Source organism: Heteronotia binoei, unplaced genomic scaffold (genome assembly GCF_032191835.1).
Source record: "Heteronotia binoei isolate CCM8104 ecotype False Entrance Well unplaced genomic scaffold, APGP_CSIRO_Hbin_v1 ptg001397l, whole genome shotgun sequence".
NCBI lineage: Eukaryota > Metazoa > Chordata > Lepidosauria > Squamata > Gekkonidae > Heteronotia > Heteronotia binoei.
This window is the reverse complement of record NW_026800260.1, coordinates 55658-79075: the sequence shown is the minus strand read 5'-3', so window position 1 is coordinate 79075 and position 23418 is coordinate 55658. Positions and strand designations below refer to the sequence as shown.

Here is a 23418-nt window from a genome sequence, read left to right as displayed (position 1 = left end):
TCCGTGGGGCAGCCATGGGACACGGCCTGATCCTGCTGCAGGTACTGTTGGTGGCGCTGGGGCCACCCCTGGGGGTCCTCGGATCAGAGAGGAGACTCCGCACGCCCCGTAAGCAGAACTCTTTTTGCGGGGGAGGGAAGGGAAGAATGTGGGGGGCTTGGAGAGACTGCTGGGGCCCCCCTGGTCCGTGGAGGGGGAGGGAAATGAAGCCCCCCCCAAGTGGATCAGGGGGCCTTGGAGAGATGAGCCCCTCCCCCTCACCATGGGAGGGAAGACCCTCTTTCTGGCCCCGGGGAGGGGCTGCAGAGTCCTCCCTCTTGCCCTGGCAGGGACTGGACTCACTTCATCCACCGCCCCCCTCACCTCTTTTTCCCCAGCTGGCCTTTCCTTGTTCTCCTCCCTCTGAAACAGACTCTCAGTCCCACACAGGTGAGTCCTGTCTGCTGAGAGCGGCAGCGGCTCTCCAGGGTCTCAGGCGTGGGTCCTTCCCGTCACCCCCCTCCGGATCTTTGGAGCTGAGGATAGATGGAACCCAGGACATTCTGCCTGCCAAGCAGATTATGATGAATGACTTGGTTTTTTAAAATGCCCTGCTTGTTTCTGCCTTCGCCTTCCCTTCCTCTCTCCACGACTGGCACCTTCTGAGGGAGGGGGGGGCTGAGAGAGTCTTGAGAGAACTGGGACTGACCCAAGGGCACCCACCAGGCTGCCTGTGGAGGAGGAGGTCAAACCCGGTTCTTCAAATCAGAGTGGGCAGCTCTTAACCTTGATGCCCCACGGTGGTTCTGTCCCACTGGCCACAGCCCATCCCCTGGAACTCCCTGCCACTGGAGCCCAGGGGGAAAGAAGCCAGAAGCCGCCAGCCCCGAACAGCCCCTGGCAGGCACTCCCCGGGCAGCCCTGAGGGCTGATCAGGAGAAGGTTATGGACCCCCCGCCCCCCTCTGTTCCAGTCCCTCCTCTGCCCTGGAGGCTCCCAGGGTAACCTTGGGCACGTTGCTCTCTCTCTCTCTCTCTCAGCCTGGCCTACCTCTCAGGGGTGTCGTTGGGATAAAACAGAAGAGGGAGGAGGAGGAAAGCCGCTTGGGGTCACCCCTGGGGTGGAAAGAGGGGTGCAGGGGTTTGTTTGTTGCCCCCTTCAGCAAAACTGAGAAAGGACCCCCCCCCCAGCTCAAGGCCGGCTCTACAGGTTTGTTTTAAATCATCATATTCAGAAGGGAGGATCTGAGCTGCTCCCCCACCAGTTGTCCAAAGCGGGGGGGGGGGGGGTTGGGAGGGGTTCATGACTGCAGGAGGGACTGCCTAGGAGAAAGAATGGGGGCAGGAGAGGGAAAGGGGGCTCTGAAATGGACCCCCTCAGCATACAGGCACAAAGACACCTATTTCCCTCTCTGCCTTCTCTTAATCCTCTCAGTTAGAAATCATCTTCCCCTTGGAGAAGAGAGCCCCATGGCGCAGAGTGGTAAAGCTGCAGTATTGCAGTCCTAAGCTCTGCTCACGACCTGAGTTCGATCCCCGGTGGAAGCTGGGTTTTCAGGTAGCCAGCTCCAGGTTAACCCATCCTTCCATCCTTCCGAGGTCGATAAAATGAGGACTCAGCTTGCTGGGGGGGGGGGGGGGCGGGATGTAGATGACTGGGGAAGGCAATGGCAAACCACCCCATAAAAAGTCCGCTGTGAAAACGTTGTGAAAGCAACGTCACCCTAGAGTCGGAAACGACTGGTGCTTGCACAGGGGACCTTTCCTTTTCCTTTTCCCCCTTGGAGAGCAGGTGCTGGTGCTTCTGCCCGGAGACTGATGACGCTAGTCAGATTGAATTCTCATTGGTGCTCCTCTATGCCTCGACCCCGCCCATTCCCCCGGGACTTCAGAGGCAAAAGTCCTCCTGCCCCTCCCCTGAGCAGGCAAAGTTCCCCCCCACTTTCCCCAAGGCTTGAATATCTGTCTTGAGGGGTGGAGAGCAGGACTGTGCCCAGCATTCCAGGCGGGGCCGCATCACAGAATTGGGCATTAGGACACCAGCTGATTTGCTTTCAGTCCCCCTCTGAATAAGGGGGGACTTATTCATTCACCTTCTGTGTTGCCCTCTCACACTGCGTGGAGCTCTCCAGGGAGTTATTTGCCACGACTCCAAGATCTTCCTCCTGGTCAGATCCCCACAATTCAGACCCCGTCAGTGTAAGTAACGTGGCATTGTGGAGTGCAAGTGTCAAGCGTCCCTGAATGCTCAGGCAAAAGATGATTTCAAAGAAGGCCTCTTAAGCACACCTGCACCTCCAGTCACTGACGCTGAGAAGCACACAGTCCCCAAGTGGTCCTAAGTTGACTTGTCATATCATTGCAGGAAAGAACAGCCCTGTCTGTGTTGGCCCCTTTCAGGGCCAGATCTGGCGAGGGGGGGGCAGAGGGGGTGCTTGCCCTGGGTGCCGATGGAGGGGGGGCTGCCAAATTGGGTATGGAGTCCATTGTTTCTATGGGACAGTAAGTAAGAATGGCCCATAAGGGGGCGTCATTTGTTAATTCCCCCCTCCCCCTCAAAAAACTTGGAGATCCATTCCTGGCCCCTTTTCATTCTCTCCTCCCGGACCCCACCCCTCTGTGGGCTAGTTTCCCCCCAAAACCTTGACAGCCACCCAGTCAGAGGGGATCCTGGGAAATGTAGGCTTTCAGTAATAACTCCTAGGCAGGCTCCTCTGTAGGCCTCATTAGGCCCAGGATCAGGACAGTTGGTATCCGTTCAAATGCAGGACATCATTTGCTGTGATCCAAGAGGAGCCAAGAGGAGTATGCAGAACCAGGAGGATAGACTGTGAGATCCCACCCTGCTCTGTGTCCAGGAGGTGATCTGCAGAAAAGGCACAGGTCTTGCATTTCCTGGTTCCCCAGCAGTGCAGAAACAGCACAAGAATTCCTGCCTCCTCCTGATGTTGACATGGACTCCTGTTAGGATTCACTGTGATAGTCCATGAATGTCCCTGGAATCAGGCCTCGGTTTGGGCAGCAGCTCACAGGAGCAGAGCTCTGGAACCTCTGAATTTTATTGTGCTTTTCTTTCTTCCCCCACCAAATCCTTGCTTCTGGGCCCCAAACCCCCTGGGAGAATTTTGCTGAACTCTAACATGTGAAAAGTTTTCTAATATTTTTCCCCACAAAAAATGGGGAAATAACCAAAACAGAAAGCAGAGAGATGGAAATCTTCCTCATGCCACTGTGGCCACATAGGTGGGAGAAAGTAATGTAAAAACATGATGGGAGTAAAGTATTATGACAGTTCTATTTTAAGAAGCATTTTAAGGTAGATGCTGACTGAGCTGATGTCCAGCCAGGGAGGCAGTGGGGCCCTTGGATGACCAAGGGGTAAAAGGATTACTGAAGGAGGATAGGGAAATGGCTGAGAAGCTGAATGCATTTTTTGCCTCCGTCTTCACTGTGGAAGATGAGAAGTGTTTGCCCGCTCCGGAACCACTAATTTTGGAAGGGGTGTTTAAAGACCTGAGTCAGAGTGATATGACAAGAGAGGAGGTCCTACAACTGATTGACGAATTAAAAACTAATAAGTCAACAGGTCCGGATGTCATAGATCCAAGGCTTCTGAAAGAACTCGAAGGTGAACTTCTAAATCTCTTGACAAAAATATGTAATCTTTCATTGAAATCTGCCTCTGTTCCTGAGGACTGAAAGGTAGCAAATGTCACCCCCATCTTTAAAAAGGGTTCTAGAGGAGATCCGGGAAATTACAGTCCAGTCAGTCTGAGTTCAATACCGGGAAAGTTGGTAGAAACCATAATCAAAGACAGAATGAGTAGGCACATTGATGAACACAAGTTATTGAGGAAGACTCAGCATGGGTTGTGTAAGGGAAGATCTTGCCTCACTAACCTGTTACAGTTCTTTGAGGGGCTGAACAAACATGTAGACAAAGGGGACCCAACAGATGTTGTTTACCTTGACTTCCAGAAAGCTTTTGATAAAGTTCCGCATCAAAGGCTCCTTAGTAAGCTTGAGAGTCATGGAGTAAAAGGACAGGTCCTCTTGTGGATCAAAAACTGGCTAATTAATAGGAAGCCGAGAGTGAGTATAAATGGAGAGTCTTCGGAGTGGAGGACGGTAAGCATTGGGGTGCCGCAGGGCTCAGTACTGGGTCCCATGCTCTTTAACTTGTTCATTAATGATTTGGAGTTGGGAGGAAGCAGTGAAGTGGCCAAGTTTGCGGATGACACTAAATTGTTCAGGGTGGTGAGAACCAGAGAGGATTGTGAGGCACTCCAAAGGGATCTGTTGGGGCTGGGTGAGTGGGCATCAACTTGGTAGATGAGGTTCAATGTGGCCAAGTGCAAAGTAATGCACATTGGGGCCAAAAAACCCAGCTACAAATACAAGTTGATGGGGTGTGAACTGGCAGGGACTGACCAAGAGAGAGATCTTGGGATGATTGTAGATAACTCACTGAAAATCAAGACAGTGTGCTGTTGCAATAAAAAAGGCCAACGCCATGCTGGGAATTATTAGGAAGGGAATTCAAAACTCTTCAGCCAGTATCATAATGCCCCTGTCTAAATTGATGGTGTGGTCTCATTTAGAATACTGTGTACAATTTTGGTCAACACACCTCAAAAAGGATATTATAGCACTGGAAAAAGTCCAGAAAAGGACAACTAGAATGATTAAAGGTTTGGAACCCTTTCCCTATGAAGAAAGGTTAAAACGCTTGGGGCTCTTTAGCTTGGAGAAACTTCAAGTGCAGGGTGACATGATAGATGTTTACAAGATTATGCATGTGATGGAGAAAGTAGAGAAAGAAGTACTTTTCTCTCTTTCTCACAATAGAAGAACTTGTGGGCATTCAATGAAATTGCTGAGCAGTCAAGTTAGAGTGGATAAAAGAAAGTCCTTCTTCACCCAAAGAGTGATTAACGTGGAATTCACTGCCACATGAGGTGGCGGCTGCTACAAGCATAGACAGCTTCAAGAGGGGATTAGAGGGGAGTAGAGGTCTATCAGTGGCTATTAGTGGCTATCAGTGGCTATTAGCAGCAGTATATTATTGGAACTGTCTGGGGCAGTGATGCTCTGTATTTTAGGTGCTTGGCGGGAGGGGGGGCAAAGTGGAAGGGCTTCTTGTGACACAGAGTGTTGGACTGGATGGGCCATTGGCTTGATTCAACATGGCTTCTCTTATGTTCTTATGTGACACAAAGTGTTGGACTGAATGGAGTACTGGCCTGATCCAACATGGCTTCTCTGATGTTCTTATGTGACACAGAGTGTTGGAGTGGGTGGGCCATTGGTCTGATCCAACATGGCTTCTCTTAGGTTCTTATGTAATTTAGTACACTTTCTGGTGATGTGATGAGTGTGTGGCAGATGCAAAGGAGTTGTGCAAATGAGTGGTGGTAATGAGCTTTGGCACCTCTCTTTGTACTGAGTGACCCCTACATGGAAGGAAGTAGAAGAAGCAGAGAGCTGGTTCTTTTGGGGGAGCGCCCTGGCACCAAGGCTGCATTGGAGAACATTGTCTTGGAGTCTTTGGGCTGAGGCCTGGACTCCACCAGAAGCGACTGTAATCCCCCCCTCCCATCCTGTCCAGGTCCAGCCCCCATGAGAGTGTCTGTTCTGTGGTCCCCGGGTGGTGCAAAGAGAGGCGATGGCGAGTGTGGTGGGGGCGGGGGTAGTGGGGGTGGGGGGGTGCCTGGCTGTCCTTTGTGGGGCAGGCGGGGGGGGGGCGGGGGCACCAGAAGGGAGCTGATGGGGAACTTCCGCCTTCCCCTTGCAGAAACCGCTGGGGCTCCGGGCTGCGGGGAAAGGGCTGCTTCTCTTTCCTTCCACTGGAGCCTCGCCTTCTCTTGGAGTTGCTGGAGGGACCCCGCCCAGGACCTTGGGGGGGGGGGTCATCTCCGGAGCAGCTGGCGGGTTGGTGGGGGAGCCGCTGCTCACCAGGCCCTGCTCCCCCCCTGTCTCCGCAGCCCCCCATTTCCTGTACCAGGAGAAAGCCGAGTGCCGCTTCGCCAACGGGACCGCAGGGGAGGTGCGCTACCTGGAGAGGTTCATCGACGGGCGGCAGGAGTTCCTGCGCTTCGACAGCCGCCGCGGCTGGTTCGAGGCCGTCACCGAGCTGGGCGAGCGTCAAGCCCGAGACTTCAACAGCCAGAAGGACTGGATGGACTACGAGCGGTCTGTGGTGGACCGCTTCTGCCGTCTCAACTACGACGTGTTCGCCAAAGGGCTCATCCTCAGCAGGACAGGTGAGCTGGGGCGTGGCTGGAGATGGGCGCCTCCCTCCTGGAGGGCTCTGCTTCCTCCGCCCCCTTCAGCCAAATGCAGAAGCAGCCTGAGCTTTGCACTGCCTGTCTCTGGCAGGGGAAGGCAGGAGGCGAGCCAGGCAGGCCCAGCTTGGAAGGCCTCTGAATACATCCCGGGTCTTTCTGCCGGAGCTCCTGAGGGTCTTGCCGGGGAGGAGAGCAGAAGGAGGCAGCCACATGGCGACAGAACAAGCCCCCCAATCCCAGGACGGGATTTTTACCTCCCTGCTTAATCAAATGGAGCAGAAGCTGATGGGCAACATGTCAGCTCTTATTTGCCACGTTCACAGCAACTGACTGGATTAAAAACATCCAGACAAACCGTTACACAAAAAGGGGACTCAGCATATGAAATAAGCACAAGCTCACAAAATGCCTTCCAGGCTCTTAAGTCGGGAAATGAACGCTTGCAGTCCAGAGTCTTAGCCTCAGAAGCCTCTTCACGAAAAACTCACCTTAAATTCAGGGCCTTCAATGTGTCTTTGGCCCCAATCTCAGAACTCTCTACATTTCTTTGTTTAAAACAATTTATTATACTGCAAAGTACTGTAATATCATATTATCATTTGCTATTAGAAATTAATACACATACATTACATTTTCTCCCCCCCCTCCCCCCTTTTTGTGACTTCCGTCAGTGCCAAGCCCCTTTACAAAACACTCCCTGTTACTATTTCACTTAATTTATTAAAAGGTAATAAACTCTGTCTATTAAAGAATCTTTCCTCATGAAGAAAAAACATTAAAAAGAAAAAAAAACGTATTTGTAATCCAGCTTCATAGTAGTCCTTTTTAGTCATTCACAAAGAAACTAAAAAAGATATAATCCAATAATCTCATTTTTTTACTATAATCCCTATAGCAATGTAATAGGGTTAGTGATGCAGAACTCTGACATCTAGAAGAAATGTTAAACTTGCAGATTTAAAGTATTACTGTAATAACATACATAATTTAGCATGACCAAATGTGCAGGAGGATGAGATTAAAGCTTGTAAAGTAGTTGTTTGGTGACAGATTGTGAAATGAGGAATTTAAATGATATTGTTAATTGAGGAGAAACTTAGTTTTCAGTAGGTTTGGTCCTTTTGACTCAATTGCAACCAGGTGTGAGCATCTTCCAGGGCAATGATGCTTGTCAAGAAACCTATGAAATATGCACAGTCCTCTTCATAAATTAGCTACATATGAAAACATTGAAACTAAACCTTGAGAAGACAGATTGTGCTGGTTGGGAAAGTGGAGGTCTTGTAGGCCATTGTGCTCGCCACTTTTGATGGAGTTCACCTGACTTTGCTGACTCAGTTAAGACCCTTGGGTTTATACTTGATCTGGCGTTATTGCTGGAGAAGCAAGCTAATGCAAAAATATTTCTTCCAACACAGCCTATAAAATGGCTGATCTGGGCATGTGGATCAATGCTACAATAACATTGAGACTAGACTACTGTAATACACTGTCCTTAAAATCAATTTGGAAAACAACAGTTGGTGCAGAATGTTTCTGTTTGGCTATTATCCGCAGGGCCTGTAAGACCTACCTCTTTAAAACAGCCTTCACATAAGCCGAGCCAGAAAGTCCTGTTGGATACGTCCTATGTTTTATGTTCTAATCACTGGAATGTAGGAAAGATTTTAACTATAGCACCATAATCTTAACTCTAATGTAATTTTAAGGTTTTTAAGGATGATTTTATATTGAATTGTATATGAGTTTATAATTGATTGCACATGGTTTTATTGTATACTGTATTTATGTGATGTGAGCCGCCCTGAGCCTGCTTGCGGGGAGGGCGGGATACAAATAAAAAGTTATTATTATTATTATTATTATTATTATTATTATTATTATTATTATTATTATTATTAAAGTTTCTTTAGATATAAACCATTGTCAAACATCACCAAATGTCCTTCAATGTTCCATTGTTTTTCAATATACTTTTGAAACTTTCCCCACTCGCTTTTAAACTTCTCTAAATTTTGTTCTTTTAAGATTTTTGTACATTTGTCCATTTCGCTCCAATGCATAACTTTCATAGTCCATTCCCACATTTCTGGTAATTTTTCTTGTTTTCACCCTTGCGGATATAATGTCCCTGCGGCTGAAAGCATATACCAAATTATTGTTCTATCTTCTTTTTGAAATGTCTCCATTTGTAATCCCAACAAAAAAATGTCTGGCGCCTTCTTAATATTATATTCCAAAACTTCCAAAATCTCTTGCTGATTCATTTGCCAAAATTGTTTCACTTTGTTACAACTCCACGACATATGGTAGAAAGATCCTTCTTGTTTTTTACATTTCCAGCATCTATCCTACACCTGATTGTTCATTCTTGCCAATTTCTTAGGTGTCATGTACCACCTATATAACATTTTAAAGCAATTTTCTTTAATGTCATACATAACATGTAGATATTTTCATAGAGTTCTTCCATAACTGATCCCATGACTCCATCTGTATTTCTTTATATTTATCGCCCATTTTATCATTTGAGATATAACTATCATTTTATCATTTGAGATCTTCCGTAGACCATTTCAATAATAGCTTATCTGTCTTTGAATTCAACTTTTCATTTTCCCCAACAGCACTCTCTCCAGTTCTCTTTGTTCTTGTCTTATTCCATAGCTCTTAATGCCCTGTTCAAGCAAACTCTTTATTTGTTGCAATTCAACCCATGATTTTTATATTGTATTTCTTCTGCCGATTTTAATTTTACCTTTCCTCCTTGTTTATATGATAGCCACTTCTCTTCTTTGATATCTGAATACAGTTTTATTACTTCTGTTGGCACAATCCAAAGCGGTTTCCTCTCGTCTCCATATCTTTTATATTTCAACCAAGTATTCAACAGATTACTTCTGATCTAGCGATGTGAGAAGAAGCCGTCCATCTTATTTTTCCCATAGTACATGTAAGCATGCCATCCAAAAACATTTCGATGACCTTCTAATGCTAGTCACTTTCTGTTTAATAATGTCATCCATTCCTTAATCCACACCAGGCATTCTCCATCATGATACAGTTTTAAATTAGGCAGTTGAAATCCGCCCCTTTCTTTCGCATCTGTCAGAATTTTCATTTCAATTCTTGGTTTTTCCCCGGCTCATACAAATTCTGAAAGTTTCCTTTGCCATTTATTACATTGTTTATGGTCTTTCACTATTGGAATTGTTTGAAACAGGAACATAATTCTCGGTAAGACATTCATCTGAATTGCAGAAATTCTTCCCAACATAAACAGATTCAATTTGTTCCATTTTATCATATCTCCATCGATCTTACACCACAGTTTCTCATAATTATTTTTATAGAAATCAATATTTTTAATTGTTATTTCCACACCTAAATATTTTACTTTGGAGGTAACTTCACACTCTGTTAACCTCTGTAGATCTTCCTGTTTACCCTTTGACATATTTTTCCACAAAATTTTCGATTTTTCTTTGCTTATATAAAAACCTGCCAATTCTCCATATTCTTTTATTTTACGAAGCAACAGTGGTGTTACAGGAGTGGGATTTTCATTTATAAACATCGCATCATCTGCAAATGCTCTGTACTTATAAGAAAAACCTTTCACTTTCAGTCCCTCTATCTCTTTGTTTTCTTGGAGTTGCATTAACAAAACAGAACTCTCTACATTTCTGACATGGTGGCTCACTCAGGAGTTGGAGAAATCTTGGAGAAAAGTCGACTGTGGGGTGACATGAGAGAGGTTGACAAGATTATGCATGGGACGGAGAAAGTAGAGAAAGAAGCACTTTTCTCCCTTTCTCACAATACAAGAACTCGTGGGCATTCAATGAAATTGCTGAGCAGTCAGGTTAAAACAGATAAAAGGAAGCCCTTCTTCATCCAAAGGGTGCTTAACATATGAAATTCACTGCCAGAGGAGGTGGCTACAAGCATAGCCAGCTTCAAGAGGGGATTGGATAAAAATATGGAGCAGAGGTCCATCAGTGGGTATTACACACAGTGTGTGTATGTATATATGTGTGTGTATGTATACACACAAACACATTGGCCACTGTGTGACACAGAGTGTTGGACTGGGGGGCCATTGGCCTGATCCAACATGGCTTCTCTTATGCTAAAATTCGAGGTGGGAGCGGCTCCTTTAATCACAGCTGCCTACAGACTGGGCTCTGCCCACAATAATAAAATATGTGGTCCAAGGGACATTCTGGCTGGGATACCCGACTCTCCCATGAGAAATCCAATCCCTGGTGCTGCCAGATCCCGGGTTCTTTGTCATTTAAAGGCTCTGCTATAGCTGTCTATTGATTTTTTATTTTTCCTCTAATTGATTGGTGGGGGGAATAATAAAGAAGAAGACCTCCTTCTTGGGAGCTTCCAGAGGCCAGAGGTGACCTTCCAGCAGGAGCCAAAGGAGGATTTAGGGATCCCCTTGAGAGCTTTCCAAGGTATTTCCAGAGATCTCCTCAGCAGGAGCAGGGAGTCCAAGGTCTCCACTGTCTAAAAGCATTTCCGGAGAGTTCAGACTGACCCAGCAGCTGCTTCTGTGGGAGTCTTCAGGTGGATTCTTATCCCAGGCTGGGTGGGGGTCTGATCCTGCAAATCAACTCCTAGTGTTTTGGGAAGCAAGAAGGAACTGCAGGAAGCTGAGAGAGGTGCATTTGTGTGTCTCTTTGTGCAGGGACCAGAATATGAGTTAGTGGATCCTTGACTATTGTGGTGGTGGGAGAGGTCAAGAGATTGTGTCTTTAGAAATACATCAGCTGCAGACGTGAGAAAGTCCTCCTCTTCTCCATCTGTTGGTGTTCTTCTGGTTCTCCTCCATCTCTGCAATTGTCCCCTCTTTCCCCCTCACTTCCAGCTGAGCCCCTGGTGAAGATCTCCCCCACCAAGGGAGACCCCCTGGCCCACCACACCCTCCTGATCTGCACCGCGGCAGGATATTATCCCCCTGGGATTGACATCAAGTGGCTGAAGAACGGGCAGGAGCAGACACAGGGGGTGGGATACGATGATGAGATCCAGAACGCAGACTGGACCTACCAGTACCAGGCGATGCTGGAGACGGTGCCTCAGCGGGGAGACGTCTACGCCTGCCAGGTGGAGCACAAAAGTGTGAAGGAACCCATCAGCGTGCAGTGGGGTAAGAGAATCACGGGCTCCCCTCTTCTCCCCGCCCCCTTGAAGGGAGTTCCAAGGACTTGTGTCAAGCGACTCCCCCACTTCTCAAGGACTCCCCTCTTCCATGACGGAGCCACAGCACCTCAAAAGAAAATAGCATTGGGAAAAGTGCAGAATAGGGCAAGCAAAATGAGTAAGGGGATGAAACACCTTCCCCACGAGGAAAGGTTAAAGAGGTCAGGGCTCTTTAGCTTGCAGAAACATTGACTGAGGAGTGACATGATAAAGGTTGAGAATATTATTAAGGAGAAAGTAGAAAAAGTTCCTTCCCCCCTTTCTCACAGTACAAGAACTAGTGGAGTCCCAATGAAATTTATGAGATTTGGAACAGATCAAAGGAAGCACTTCTTCAACCAAAGAGTCGTTAACCCACGGAATTCAGTGCTGCAGGAAGTGGTGGTGGCTACAAGCACAGACAGCTTCTAGAGGGGATTGGATAAACATATGGAGCAGAGGTCCACCAGTGGCTATTAGGGGGAAGCACAGGGACCCCATTGCGGTGTCAGGGTGCCCACCAAGAACCCTCCTATTGGCTGCCGAATGTTTTCAGAAAGTGGGGTGGGGTTGAAACTTCAAGGGAATGTCGTTTCCATGGCAGACCCCCCCTCCCGGGCTGGGTTTGATTCCTTCTCACAGTTTTCTCCTGTGTATGTTTTTAAAAAGGGGCCTGATTCTCCCTGTGAAATCTGAGGGCTGAAAGGCCGAATCTGGCCCTGATCCGCCTTCTCACAGGGGGTCCCTCCTTCTCTTCCCACAGAGCCACGGACGTCGGACTCTGCCAAGAGCAAGGTGTGGACGGGGGCCGTGGGGGCCGTTCTGGGGCTGGTCTTTGTGGCCGTGGGGCTTTATCTGTACCTGAAGAGCAGGAAAGGTGAGGGGCTGGAGGGAGGGTGGGGGGTGGGCCACTATCTCCCCCTTCTGCTCTGTGATCTGCCCATCCTTGGCCTGAGTTGAGAGGGAGGAATGAGGGGACCCAAAGGAAAAGCTTTAGCAAATGAGCAGTTAAACTGTGGAATTCTCTGCCACTGGACATAGCGATGTCTTGTGAGCACAGATGGCTTTTGAATAGAGGGTGAGACCACCAGCCACAGTGGCTCAAAGGAACCTCCATCTCCAGAGGCAGCAGACTTCTGATGTCCAATGCTGGCAGTCAGGGTCTCTCTCCCCCGTCTGGTGGTCCTCTGAAGCCCCTGATTGGCCCCTGTGTGAGGCAGGAGGCTGGACTAGAGGGACCCTCACAGGTGTGATCCAGCAAGGCTCTCCTGATGTTCATAGGAAGGCCTTGGCCTCTCTGCCCTTTTCCTTCCTTCCTTCCTTCCTTCCTTCCTTCCTTCCTTCCTTCCTTCCTTCCTTTCTTTCTTTCTTTCTTTCTTTCTTTCTTTCTTTCTTTCTTTCTTTCTTTCTTTCTTTCTTTCTTTCTTTCTTTCTTTCTTTCTTTCTTTCTTTCTTTCTTTCTTTCTTCCTTCCTTCCTTCCTTCCTTCCTTTCTCTCTCTCTCTGACTTTTATCCTGCCCTCTCCGCAAGTGGACTCAGGGTGGCTAACCATCAGTTCAAACATCTACAATTACAATTTTAAAATGGTAAAATACAATTTCAAAAACATTTTATGGTGCTGTTGGCCCTCCAGAGAAACAGGTCAGCCACTGTGTGATACAGGAGGCTGGGCTAGATGGACCCTTAGTGGCCTGACCCTGCAGGGCCTTACCCCTGCTGGCTCCCCCCCTGCGGAGTGGGCTCCCAGGCTGGAGATTTGTGGAAGGCACAGTCAGGCCTGCTTCTTTGCCAGGCTCGGGAGGGGAGGCGAAGAGCTGGCATCTGGAGGGCAGCAGATTTGAGTGACGTGATCTGGATCTTGAATGCCTCATGTTTTAATTCTTGCTGTGAGCCATTTTGGCCCCACAGGAAAGGTGGGGTATAAATATGACAAATAAATAAAGGAAATCTTTCTCTTGCAGTGACTCCCCTACCGCCCCCCCCAGGTAAGAGTCTCTCTGCTCCTTTTCCGCCCCCCTTTTGCCCCCCTCCAAGACTGTGGGGAGAGGGCAAAAGCCAAAAAACTCCCTGCAGTAGGAAGAGTAGCAGATCAGACCCAGATTACAGAAGCCAGCAAGACACACAAACCTCCACCCCCCTTGCTGGTTTTTGTGCCTGTGGATTTCTTCTCCCTTCCCCTAAACAGCTGTACAAAGTAGCCAGTAAAGATGGAAAGAGCCAGACTATATCAGTGGCCATGACAGGAGTGGAGAGTCCAGAACCCCTTCCTCCAAGTGGAAGCTGCTCCATGTCCGTGATTTATGGTGACCCGGAAGGGTGGGATTGCTGTGATCCAGGGGGGGGGGGGCAAAATGTGGGTCTTTCACACATCTTGTGTGGCTCTCCAAGCCCCCCCCCCCTATTGGCCAGCATGCAGAAGAAATGTTTCTCTTTCAATCACTTTCCCAAGCCAATCCAGCCAGTGCCTTTGAGAATGCATTTGAAGTTAAAGTTGCTTTCTTTCCACCTCAACCTCTGCTGTGTCTTCTATGTGACTCTTATGTTAAGCAGATTTCGCCACCCTTGCTGTGGTGTCTGTGTTGTGGCCGGGGTTTGTGGGGCTCGGGTGAGGTCAGGAGATCCTGCCCCCCTCTCTGGGGATTGACTTTTGGCTTCTGATGGTTCTCCTCCCTCTTTCTTGGCAGGACTCCTCGGTTAACCCTTCCTGCCCCAGGATCCTGCTGGCTGGAAAAAGGTTTCCTACAACCAAGGCCCTCTTTCCTTTCCGCAGAGGAAGCAGAATGCATGGAGAAAAGGACTTCTCCCACCCAGCACTGTTCCCCCAAGCTGGCTTGTTCCGTGTTTCTCTGTTACTATGTGTGGGCGGGGAGTCCTCCTACGAGGGGGAGGGGGTGGAAGACTGTCCCCCCCTTCCTCCCCAGACAGGGTTGCCAACTCCACCCTCAGATATTTCTGGGTCTTTGGGGGTGGATCCCGGGGTGAGTGGAGCTTGGGGAGGAGGGCAGAGCCACTTCAGCAGGACTGAATGACATCAAGGTGACCCTCTAAAGCAGCCATTTCCTGCAGGGGGGCCGGTTGCTGTACTGCGGATATCAGTGGTCATTCCAGGGGATCTCCAGGCACCACCTGGAGGTTGGCACTCTCTGTAAACAGCTGCAGAAATGGGGTGGCCTTCTTCCCACCAGCTGGAAGGTGTCACTATTATGTGTAAAGAGACAGCTTATAGCACGCGCTGCAGAACTGAAAGTAGATCTAGAGCCTTAGATGATCTACATGACAGCAGGTGGCTGGCTGCCAGAAGGATTGCATCAGCCAGCAGAGTCAGCATGACACAGCAAGTTGCTGATTGGCTGTCCACTGTATAGATGTACAGAGCAACTGTGGTGATTGTGGGTTAAAGGAGTTGGAGTGCAGCGGAGCATATTGTCAGTCAGGAGAGTGAGTGGTATTGTAAATAAATGTATATAGTGGTTTTACAGCTACTGTGTACAGCCTTCATTCTTGCGTTGCTAAGAATCACCCTCTTGGTCTCTAAGCGCGTTGACAGGGTTATGGGCCCAGCACACTTCCACTGCGCCTAGAAGCTAGAAGACCTGAGAGTGAGGTGGTAAAGAAAGGACGCTGACTTTTTCCAGAGGCTGCCTAGGAGGTGAGACCAGCAGTGGCTGAAAGGAGTCTGAGCAGGATGGCTACAGCAGGAGCTACTGTGCTGGTGGAGAAGCCCACCACTACCAACTACAACACCTGGTCGCTGAGGTTAGAGCATTTCCTGAAGAGAGAGGGGCTTTGGGACTGTGTGTCAGCTCCTCCAGCTAATCCCTCGGCGGCAGAGTCCATTCAGGATCAAAAAGCTCTAGCCACCATCATCCTAAGTGTTGCAGACGACCAGCTGGTGCATGTTCGTGGGCACCAGACAGCAAAGGAGGCTTGGGAAGCTCTCAAGGCTGTGTATGTGCAGAAGTCAGCCAGCACGCTGATATCCCTATGGAGGAGGCTCTACAGGAAACGTATGCTGGCCGGGGAGTCAATGAGGGACCACCTCGACGGTATGTCTAATTGTTTCCAAGACCTAGAAGCAAGAGGGAAGGCCGTGGCTGAGGAAGATAAGGTGTACATCTTGTTGAGCTCTCTGGATGAGAGATATGACAGGAGGGACAGTGGCTCAGTGGTAGAGCATCTGCTTGGTAAGCAGAAGGTCCCAGGTTCAATCCCCGGCATCTCCACTAAAAAGGGTCCAGGCAAATAAGTGTAGAAAACCTCAATTTGAGACCCTGGAGAGTCGCTGCCGGTCTGCGTAGACAATACTGGCTTTGATGGACCGAGGGTCTGATTCAGTATAAGGCAGCTTCATATGACATGCTGGTGTTAGCATTTGAAGGGCAGGATGCTGATAAGCTAACTTTGCCTTATGTGACCGGCAAACTCCTGGCTGAAGAGCAGAGGCAGCTGGAAAGCAAGAGAGAGCAGACTCGACCCAAGGAAGAAGAGAAGCCGAGGTCTGTTGGGGCTGGTTCCAGCTGGCAAGCTAAAGAGGAGGAAAAGGCCTTGCAGGTGCGGAGGAGGCGTTGTTATCTGTGTAATCAACTCGGACATTTGAAGAGATTTTGTCCCCGGCAGCAGAGAAAGAGCCGGCAGCAGCCTTCAAGGACACCCCATGTGACTCTGGTAAGAACTGGCCCAGGACTGCAGAGTCTGCCCTGGGTTGTAGATTCTGGGGCTACTCAGATATTTTGCTGCTGTGAAGAGGAGCTGCAAGACTGCAGGCCAGCTGAGCAGAAGACTGTCAGCTTAGCTGCTGGGAGACAAGCTAGCGTGCTTTGCCAAGGCGCAGTCTATTTTCCTGGACTTAATCACAGGTTTGAGAATGTGCTATGTGTGCCAGAGTTAGAAACTAACTTGTTAAGTGTCTCCGTTCTGGCAAGAGCTGGGTTTACCGTAGTATTTGATAAGCAGGGCTGTGCAATTTTGAAACAGGGTAAACAGCTGGCTAAAGGCACTCTGAGAGCCAATGTGTATGAGCTTATGCAAAATGTGGGGAAGGCTCATACTGTGTGGAATAGACAGCCACACAGCAGGTGCATTCATAGGCTGCATAGAAGGCTGGGCCACGCCAGCTACCACACAATAAATAAAACTCTGGAGATATTAGAGGGAGTGAAGGTTGACAAATGCAATGCCTTTTTAGATTGCAATGTTTGTAAAGACGTGATCACCTGCGACTCCTTGAGCGCTTTCATCAGCGCTGCCTTCGCACCATCCTCAACATCCACTGGAGTGACTTTGTGACCAACACTGAAGTCCTCAAGCGGGTGGAGGTTACCAGCATCGAGGCACTGCTTTTGAAGATGCAGCTGCGCTGGGCAGGGCATATTTCTAGGATGGAAAACCACCGCCTTCCCAAGATTGCCCTGTATGGCGAACTCTCCACCGGCCATCGAAATAGAGGGGCACCAAAGAAGAGGTACAAGGACTCCTTGAAGAAATCCCTTAGCACCTGTCACATCAACCATCACCAGTGGTCTGACCTAGCCTCAGATCGCAAAGCATGGAGGCACACCATCCACCAGGCTGTCTCTTCCTTTGAGAACGCACGCATAGCTGGTCTTGAGGACAAAAGGAGATTGAGGAAGAATCACACTGCTACAGGACCAACCCTAAATCAGACTTTTCCCTGCAGCCGCTGTGGCCGGACCTGCCTGTCCCACATTGGTCTTGTCAGCCACCAGCGAGCCTGCAGCAGATGTGGACTATTGCACCCTTCTTAAATCTTCGTTCGCGAAGCCAAGCCGAGAGAGAGAGAGAGAGTTTGTAAAGAATCCAAATCAAGGGCAGTTCCATCGACCAAACGGAGTGAACGAGTGTCTGAGAGACCGCTCCAATTAATACATGCCGACCTGGTGGGGCCGTATGCACCCAGTGTTTCTAAAACCAGGTTTGGGTTGATTCTGGTCGATGACCACAGCAGGTTTGCGTGGGTGTATGCTATTAAGCACAAAAGTGATGTCTGTGCCACCTTCAAGTACTGGGCAAGAAGAGTGCAAAAACAGTTGAATGCCAAAATTGCCTCAATTCAGACTGACCAGGGGGGTGAGTTCCTGAACAAAGAGTTTGCTAACTATTTGAGGCAAGAAGGCATAGAGCACAGGGTTGCTAATGTTTCCTCTCCGTGGGAAAACGGGATTGTGGAACGGAGAGCGGGAGTACTCCAGGGTATTTGCCATGCTTTGTTAGAAGATAGTGGTCTAAGACAGGCATACTGGGGTGAAGCCTTAAAGGCGTCCTGTTATATTTCCAATCGGTTGTGGACAGAGGCTATAAACGATATATCCTACAGGGTCCTATATGGAAGAAAGCCATCCCTGGATCACCTAAGAATATTTGGTTCAAAGGCTTGGGTGAACATCCCTCTTGATAAGAGGAGAAAGGGAGGTCCCAAAGCCAGAAAGCTTGTGTTTGTAGGGTACCAAAATGGCATGAAGTCCTGGAGGTTTGTGGACAATAATGACTTGATAAGGCTGAGTAGGTCTGCCTCGTTTTGCGAGGATGAAAATTGGTCTAAGATTCATGCCAATGAAATGCCTGGGGAAAATAAGCTGCAACTGTCTCTGGAGAGTGAGGAGGGGCAAAAGCCAGAAAGCTCACTGGAGCAGGAGGAAGACAGTATGAGCAGTTCAGCAGGCAGCAGTAAACAGCAGGAGACTTCTGAGACTGTAAAAAGGGAGCCAGTCAGAGTCTCTGCAAGAGAAAATAAGGGTGTGCCGCCCCAAAGATATGGTTTTGACACTGATGTGAATTATCTGGGCAAGGGAAATAGTTTGCCTAATGAACAGCCAAAAGGCTGTGTAAGTGCACCAGAGGTACACGTGGCTACTTCCTTCACTAGGGAAGAAGCAGGATATACTTATGTATATGATGACCATCCTAAAACATATCCCAGTGTGTTGGAACTGTTGAACGAGATGTCTCTTGGAGAGCAAGGAGACACATGAGCAAAGCCGGGAAGGAGAGGCTGTAAGCAATAACTGAATTAAAAAGGGTGCAATGTACAAATGAATAAAGTGCTGGAATGTAAAGACAATGCTGTAAAATAAAACAAACTTACTGTTTGAAGATGTATGATAAGCTGTAACTTAAACTATTGAAAAACTGGACTGAAATGGGTAAGCAAATGTACATTGGAAAAGAATATGCACGCTTATACCAGACAAGATACGGTACTGTGTGTTACTAACAAGTCTGGGAAACAAGCCAGCAAAAAGATAGGGCAAGTGCTCAGTCTGGGCAGAGAGCCAGCTGAGGAGATATGGTCAGTCTGGGCAGAGGGCCAACTGATAAGGATATGCTTGCAGGTTAATTGGCAAGCAGAGAAAAATGTGTGTGTGTTCAAGAGAATGGAAGTAACTGAACTGTAACAGTAACTGAACTATAACCAATGTATATATGGGAATGTATGTAACCAAATGTATTGATGGTGAAATGATCAATATGTATAGGCCATGTTGTAATGGATGGATGACAGCACAGCTATAACCTGAGGAGGGGTGTCACTATTATGTGTAAAGAGACAGCTTATAGCACGTGCTGCAGAACTGAAAGTAGATCTAGAGGCTTAGATGATCTACATGACAGCAGGTGGCTGGCTGCCAGAAGGATTGCATCAGCCAGCAGAGTCAGCATGACACAGCAAGTTGCTGATTGGCTGTCCACTGTATAGATGTACAGAGCAACTGTGGTGATTGTGGGTTAAAGGAGTTGGAGTGCAGCGGAGCATATTGTCAGTCAGGAGAGTGAGTGGTATTGTAAATAAATGTATATAGTGGTTTTACAGCTACTGTGTACAGCCTTCATTCTTGCGTCGCTAAGAATCACCCTCTTGGTCTCTACGCGCATCGACACTCTTTGGGCAAAGGGCTCTTTGTCTGCAGCCTTCATGCGGGTTTCTCGACCATCTCACCTGAAGCAGGGTCTGCATCTGTGGCTCAGTTCCTCTTTTCCTTTCTTTGGGCCAGGCTGCGGCTCAGATTCCTGCCCTCCTCTCTCTGGAGTCGCTAAGGGCTCCAAATCCAGCCAGGTCATTCCTAAAGAGGGGCTGAGAGCGGGTGTGCAAAGTGGATCAGTGCTTTGTCAATCTGCAGTTTCCCGATTTCCTCTTGCTCCTTAACCTGGGCTCCCTTTCATTGGAAGAACCGTCTAATAAACATTAGAACAAACTCTTTCCTGGAGCTCCGTCTGTGACTCTCTGAGCCTCCTCAGAGTGGCCTTTTGCAGGGTGGCCCCTTCAGAAGGCTTCGCTCAGATGATGGAAGCTGTTGTGGGGGGGGGGGCGGGGATCGGAGAGGTGATCCTGAAGTCATGGGGGGAGGAGTGGGGGCTTCAAGGACATTCCAGGCTTCTTAGCTGATAAAGAGTAGCTCGAACTAAGCCCAACAACTTGTTGTGAACCAAAGTTGTGTCTGCAGAATAAGAGGAATGTCGCAACCCAACTGGGTTTGGGAAGGAGCAGCCCAGAAATGCCAGAACTGCAAAGGGGGAAGGGGGGAGTCGTGCCCAAGAGGGAGGGAGGGGGGCCTCATCCTGTGGGGGGGGAAGGGCTGGGGTTCTCCCTCCCACCCCCCGGAGGCTCCCCCTTCCTGCTCAGGGGTTTAGCACCCCCAAAGTTCCCTCCAAGCTGCACAGTCCGATGAGCAAAAATTCTCCTTTCTGCACTGCTGGGATTAAAGTTGTGAGCCGCTGTGTAAGTTCTTGTGCTCTGGGGCCCTCCTTCCTGAGCGAAGACACAGATGTGTGAGCTGAAGGCTCAAAATCTGTGAGCTGGCTTGCGCTAACTCAGCTTTGGGGGAACAGTGAGCGTCACTGCTGGGGTGGGGGGGATGCAGCCTCTGGGATCGGGGCCAGCAGCATCTCCCTTTCCTTGGGGGAGCAGGGACAGGTGAGGAGGGGGCTGCTGGGCGGAAAGGAAGCATTTGCACGGGGTGGGGGGGATTCTGCCTCGTGGCCGGAGGGGAGGGTTTGGGAGGCAGCCGAGTCCCAGGGATTTTTTTGGGGGATCTCTCTGTATTCCTCCCCCCCCCCCCCCCAGCTGTCCAAGACATTCCTCTTGCAGAATCCTGATCAAGACTCCGCATCGGGGCAGGATGCAAATGGGGGGGGGGCACTCCCCCGGAACTTACACCCGCAGAGCCCCCCTGAGCAGCCCTGCACCTTCCCCACAACCCCTGAGCTGTCTTCCCGGAGCCACAGGGCCCCCCCCACAGCCCCTCCCGGAAAGAAGGAACCTTCTCGTCTGGAAGCTCCCAGGGACCCTGAAGACCCCAGAGGTGGATCCCAGCCTGGCAGCACCTCGAACAAAACTCTGTCGCTCTCAGAGGCGCCCCCGGACAGACAGGCGCCGTTTCCCCCGCGGGAACTGAGAGAGGCAACTGTGGGAGACCCCCAGGCCTCGCCTGGAGGCTGGCAACCCCAGGGCTCGGTATGAAAAGCAGGGGGGGTCGTTGGGGGGGGGGCTGTTCTGAGGTTTCCCTTCCTCTGGCCTGACGGAGGCCTCTGGCTGGGGGACTCGCAGGCTGCCTTCGGGGCTTGGGGGAAGGGAAGGTCTCGCCTGGATTCCTGCCCTCTCGCCTGCCTGGATCTCACTTCTGGGTCAAGAGGGCGGTCAGCGGCTGGCCCCTCCCTCCCCTCCCCAGGGCCGGGGGATTCCGGGGGGGCTTGTCACCCGGGGGCTCCCATGCAGGTAGATCCAGGTGGGCACCCCTGGTAGTCTGAAGCCGTGGGAAGGACTCCAGGGGCCCCTCGAAGACCAGCCAGGAGGTACACTGGATTCCGACTTCCTCCCACTTTGCATTCTTCGCCACTGCCCGTCCTCTGAGGAAGTGCGCATGCGCAGGAAAGCTTCCAGCCTGAATGCAACTTTGTTGGTCTTAAAGGCGGAACTGGGCTGTTTTGAGTCGGGATGTGACTCCGCCGAGCTGTGTGGGCCAATGGCAGGCCCCGAGAGGGTAGGCGTCATCAGTTGCTGGGTAGAGAGCCGTTGCCTCCAGGCTGGGCGTTTCTCCTCTTCTCGAGCTCCCTCCCGACCTCCTGTCGCTGTCCATCCTGCAGGCGGGGGTGGGGGTGGGGGGGAACTGGCACCCCGCCCCCTTTCCTGGCCCGAGCCGTCTTCGGCCAAGAGGCAGAATCCAGACCCCCCCCCCCAGCAACCCTCCCCACCCCCCCAGGATGAGGCCCTCCCTCCCTCCTGGGCACCGCTCCCCCCCCCCACCCTCCTGAGCGATTCCTCAGTGGAACAGGCTTCCTCAGGAGGTGGTGGGCTCTCCTTCCTTGGAGGTTTTTCAACAGAGGCTGGATGGCCATCTGACAGCAATGAAGATCCTGTGAATTTGGGGGAGGTATTTGTGGGTTTCCTGCGTTGTGCAGGGGGTTGGACTAGATGACCCTGGAGGTCCCTTCCACTCCGATGATCTCATGACTGCAGGAAGCGAAGCTGGAAAACCGAACAGGAGGTCCCGGGGTTTGGGTGCGACCCCCCAAGATATCAGGCGCTTCCTTGGCTGTTCCCATTTTGCTTCAAAGGACAAGTGGAACAAACCTTTATAAAGGCGAAAGGAGCGATCGGCCTCCCGAGTCCTTCTCCTTCCAGCGGCTCCTGGGAACCGCGCGGCGGGGCCAGCAGGGGGCGCCAGAACCTCGCCGGTCTCTGGGGGGGGGGGGCTCGTGAGGCCGCAGCGGGGGGGGGGGGTTGGGGGGGGGACAGGACACCCATTCCCTCCGGCTGCTCTTTCTGCAGGGACGTTGTGCTTTTTAATGAGCGCTTGGACCGCGGACGGGTCCTGTACTGGGCAGTCATCTAGACCTTCCCGTGTCTATGAGCATCCAGCAAATCTCACAACAGCCCTGCAAGGCAGGCGAGGGTCATTCTCCCCCCGCTGAAGGGGGCGGAGGGGGGCGGAGGGGGGCGGAGGGTCAGAAAGGGCCCCCAGTCCGCTTCAGGCCTCTCTTGTGAGCCAGTTCCTGGGAGAGGCCAGGCTCGCGGGGGCGGGGTGGGGGGTCCGTTTGCTCGACAACCGATCCAGGCTTGGGAAGGTCTCGGAGGCGGGCAGAAATGCCAGATCTGAGAGGAGGGGTGCCCAGGAGGGAGGGCCTCATCCTGGGGGGGGGAGGGCTGGGGTCCCCTCCCCCATTGCTGGGGTCTCCCCACCCCCTGGAGGCTCCCTCTTCCTTCCTGCTCGGGGGGGGCCTCCTGGGGGCCCCAGGGCTTTCACGTCACTGCGAGGGGGGGGGGGAAGGAACCTCTGGGATCGGGGCCAGAAGATTCTCTCTTTCGTTTCCCCAAATGTGGCGGGGCTCCTGGGGGGGGGGGCGGGCGGGCATCGGGAAGCAAAACCCGCAGCGCTTCTGCCGCCTTCCATGGGCTGCCCGCCCAAAGGTGTGTGTGTGTGGGGGGGGCTGCTGGCCAAGAGCGCGTATTTGGGGGGGGGGGGGCTGCATTCTGCCTCTTGGCCGAAGGGACGGCTCGGGAGGCAGCCCAGCCCCAGGGATTTGGAGCGCGAATCTCTCTCCCTCTGCCCCCCAGCTGTTCAAAGGAGGGGGGCCTGGGGGGCGTCTCCCGTGGCCGAATCCCGATCGAGACGGCCTCAGGGGCAGGGTGCAAAGAGGGGGAGGGAGGTGCGCTCTGTCTGGGTGGCGCCCGTGCGCCAAAGCCCTCCACTCCCTGCAAGCAGAAAGCCAGCGCCTGTGCAGCCCCGCTTCTCCGGCTGCCCCCAACACAAGACGCGCTCCCTTTCAGCTCTTTGGGAAACCCGGCGGCTCCCCTGGGGCTGGAGGAAGCCTGACGGGGGGGGGGGGCGGTGAACAAAGCAGGAGTCAAGGGCACCTTGAAGACCAACCCATTTTTATTGGAAACTTCAGCTTTCTTGTACTCTTAGGCACGCTTCATCAGACGAGGGATCCCGCACAGGGAGCAA

The 23418-nt window shown here is 50.9% G+C and overlaps 1 protein-coding gene across 1 annotated transcript; it reads left to right on the top strand.

The window, feature by feature from the left end:
* Nucleotides 1–14: 14 nt before the first annotated feature.
* LOC132591057 (H-2 class II histocompatibility antigen, E-S beta chain-like) lies at nt 15–23286 on the top strand. Its single transcript, XM_060263939.1, has 5 exons — nt 15–108; nt 5963–6241; nt 11145–11426; nt 12222–12354; nt 23028–23286. Exons 1-5 carry the CDS (start codon nt 15–17, stop codon nt 23284–23286), a joined length of 1047 nt encoding a protein of 348 aa, XP_060119922.1.
* Nucleotides 23287–23418: the final 132 nt, after the last annotated feature.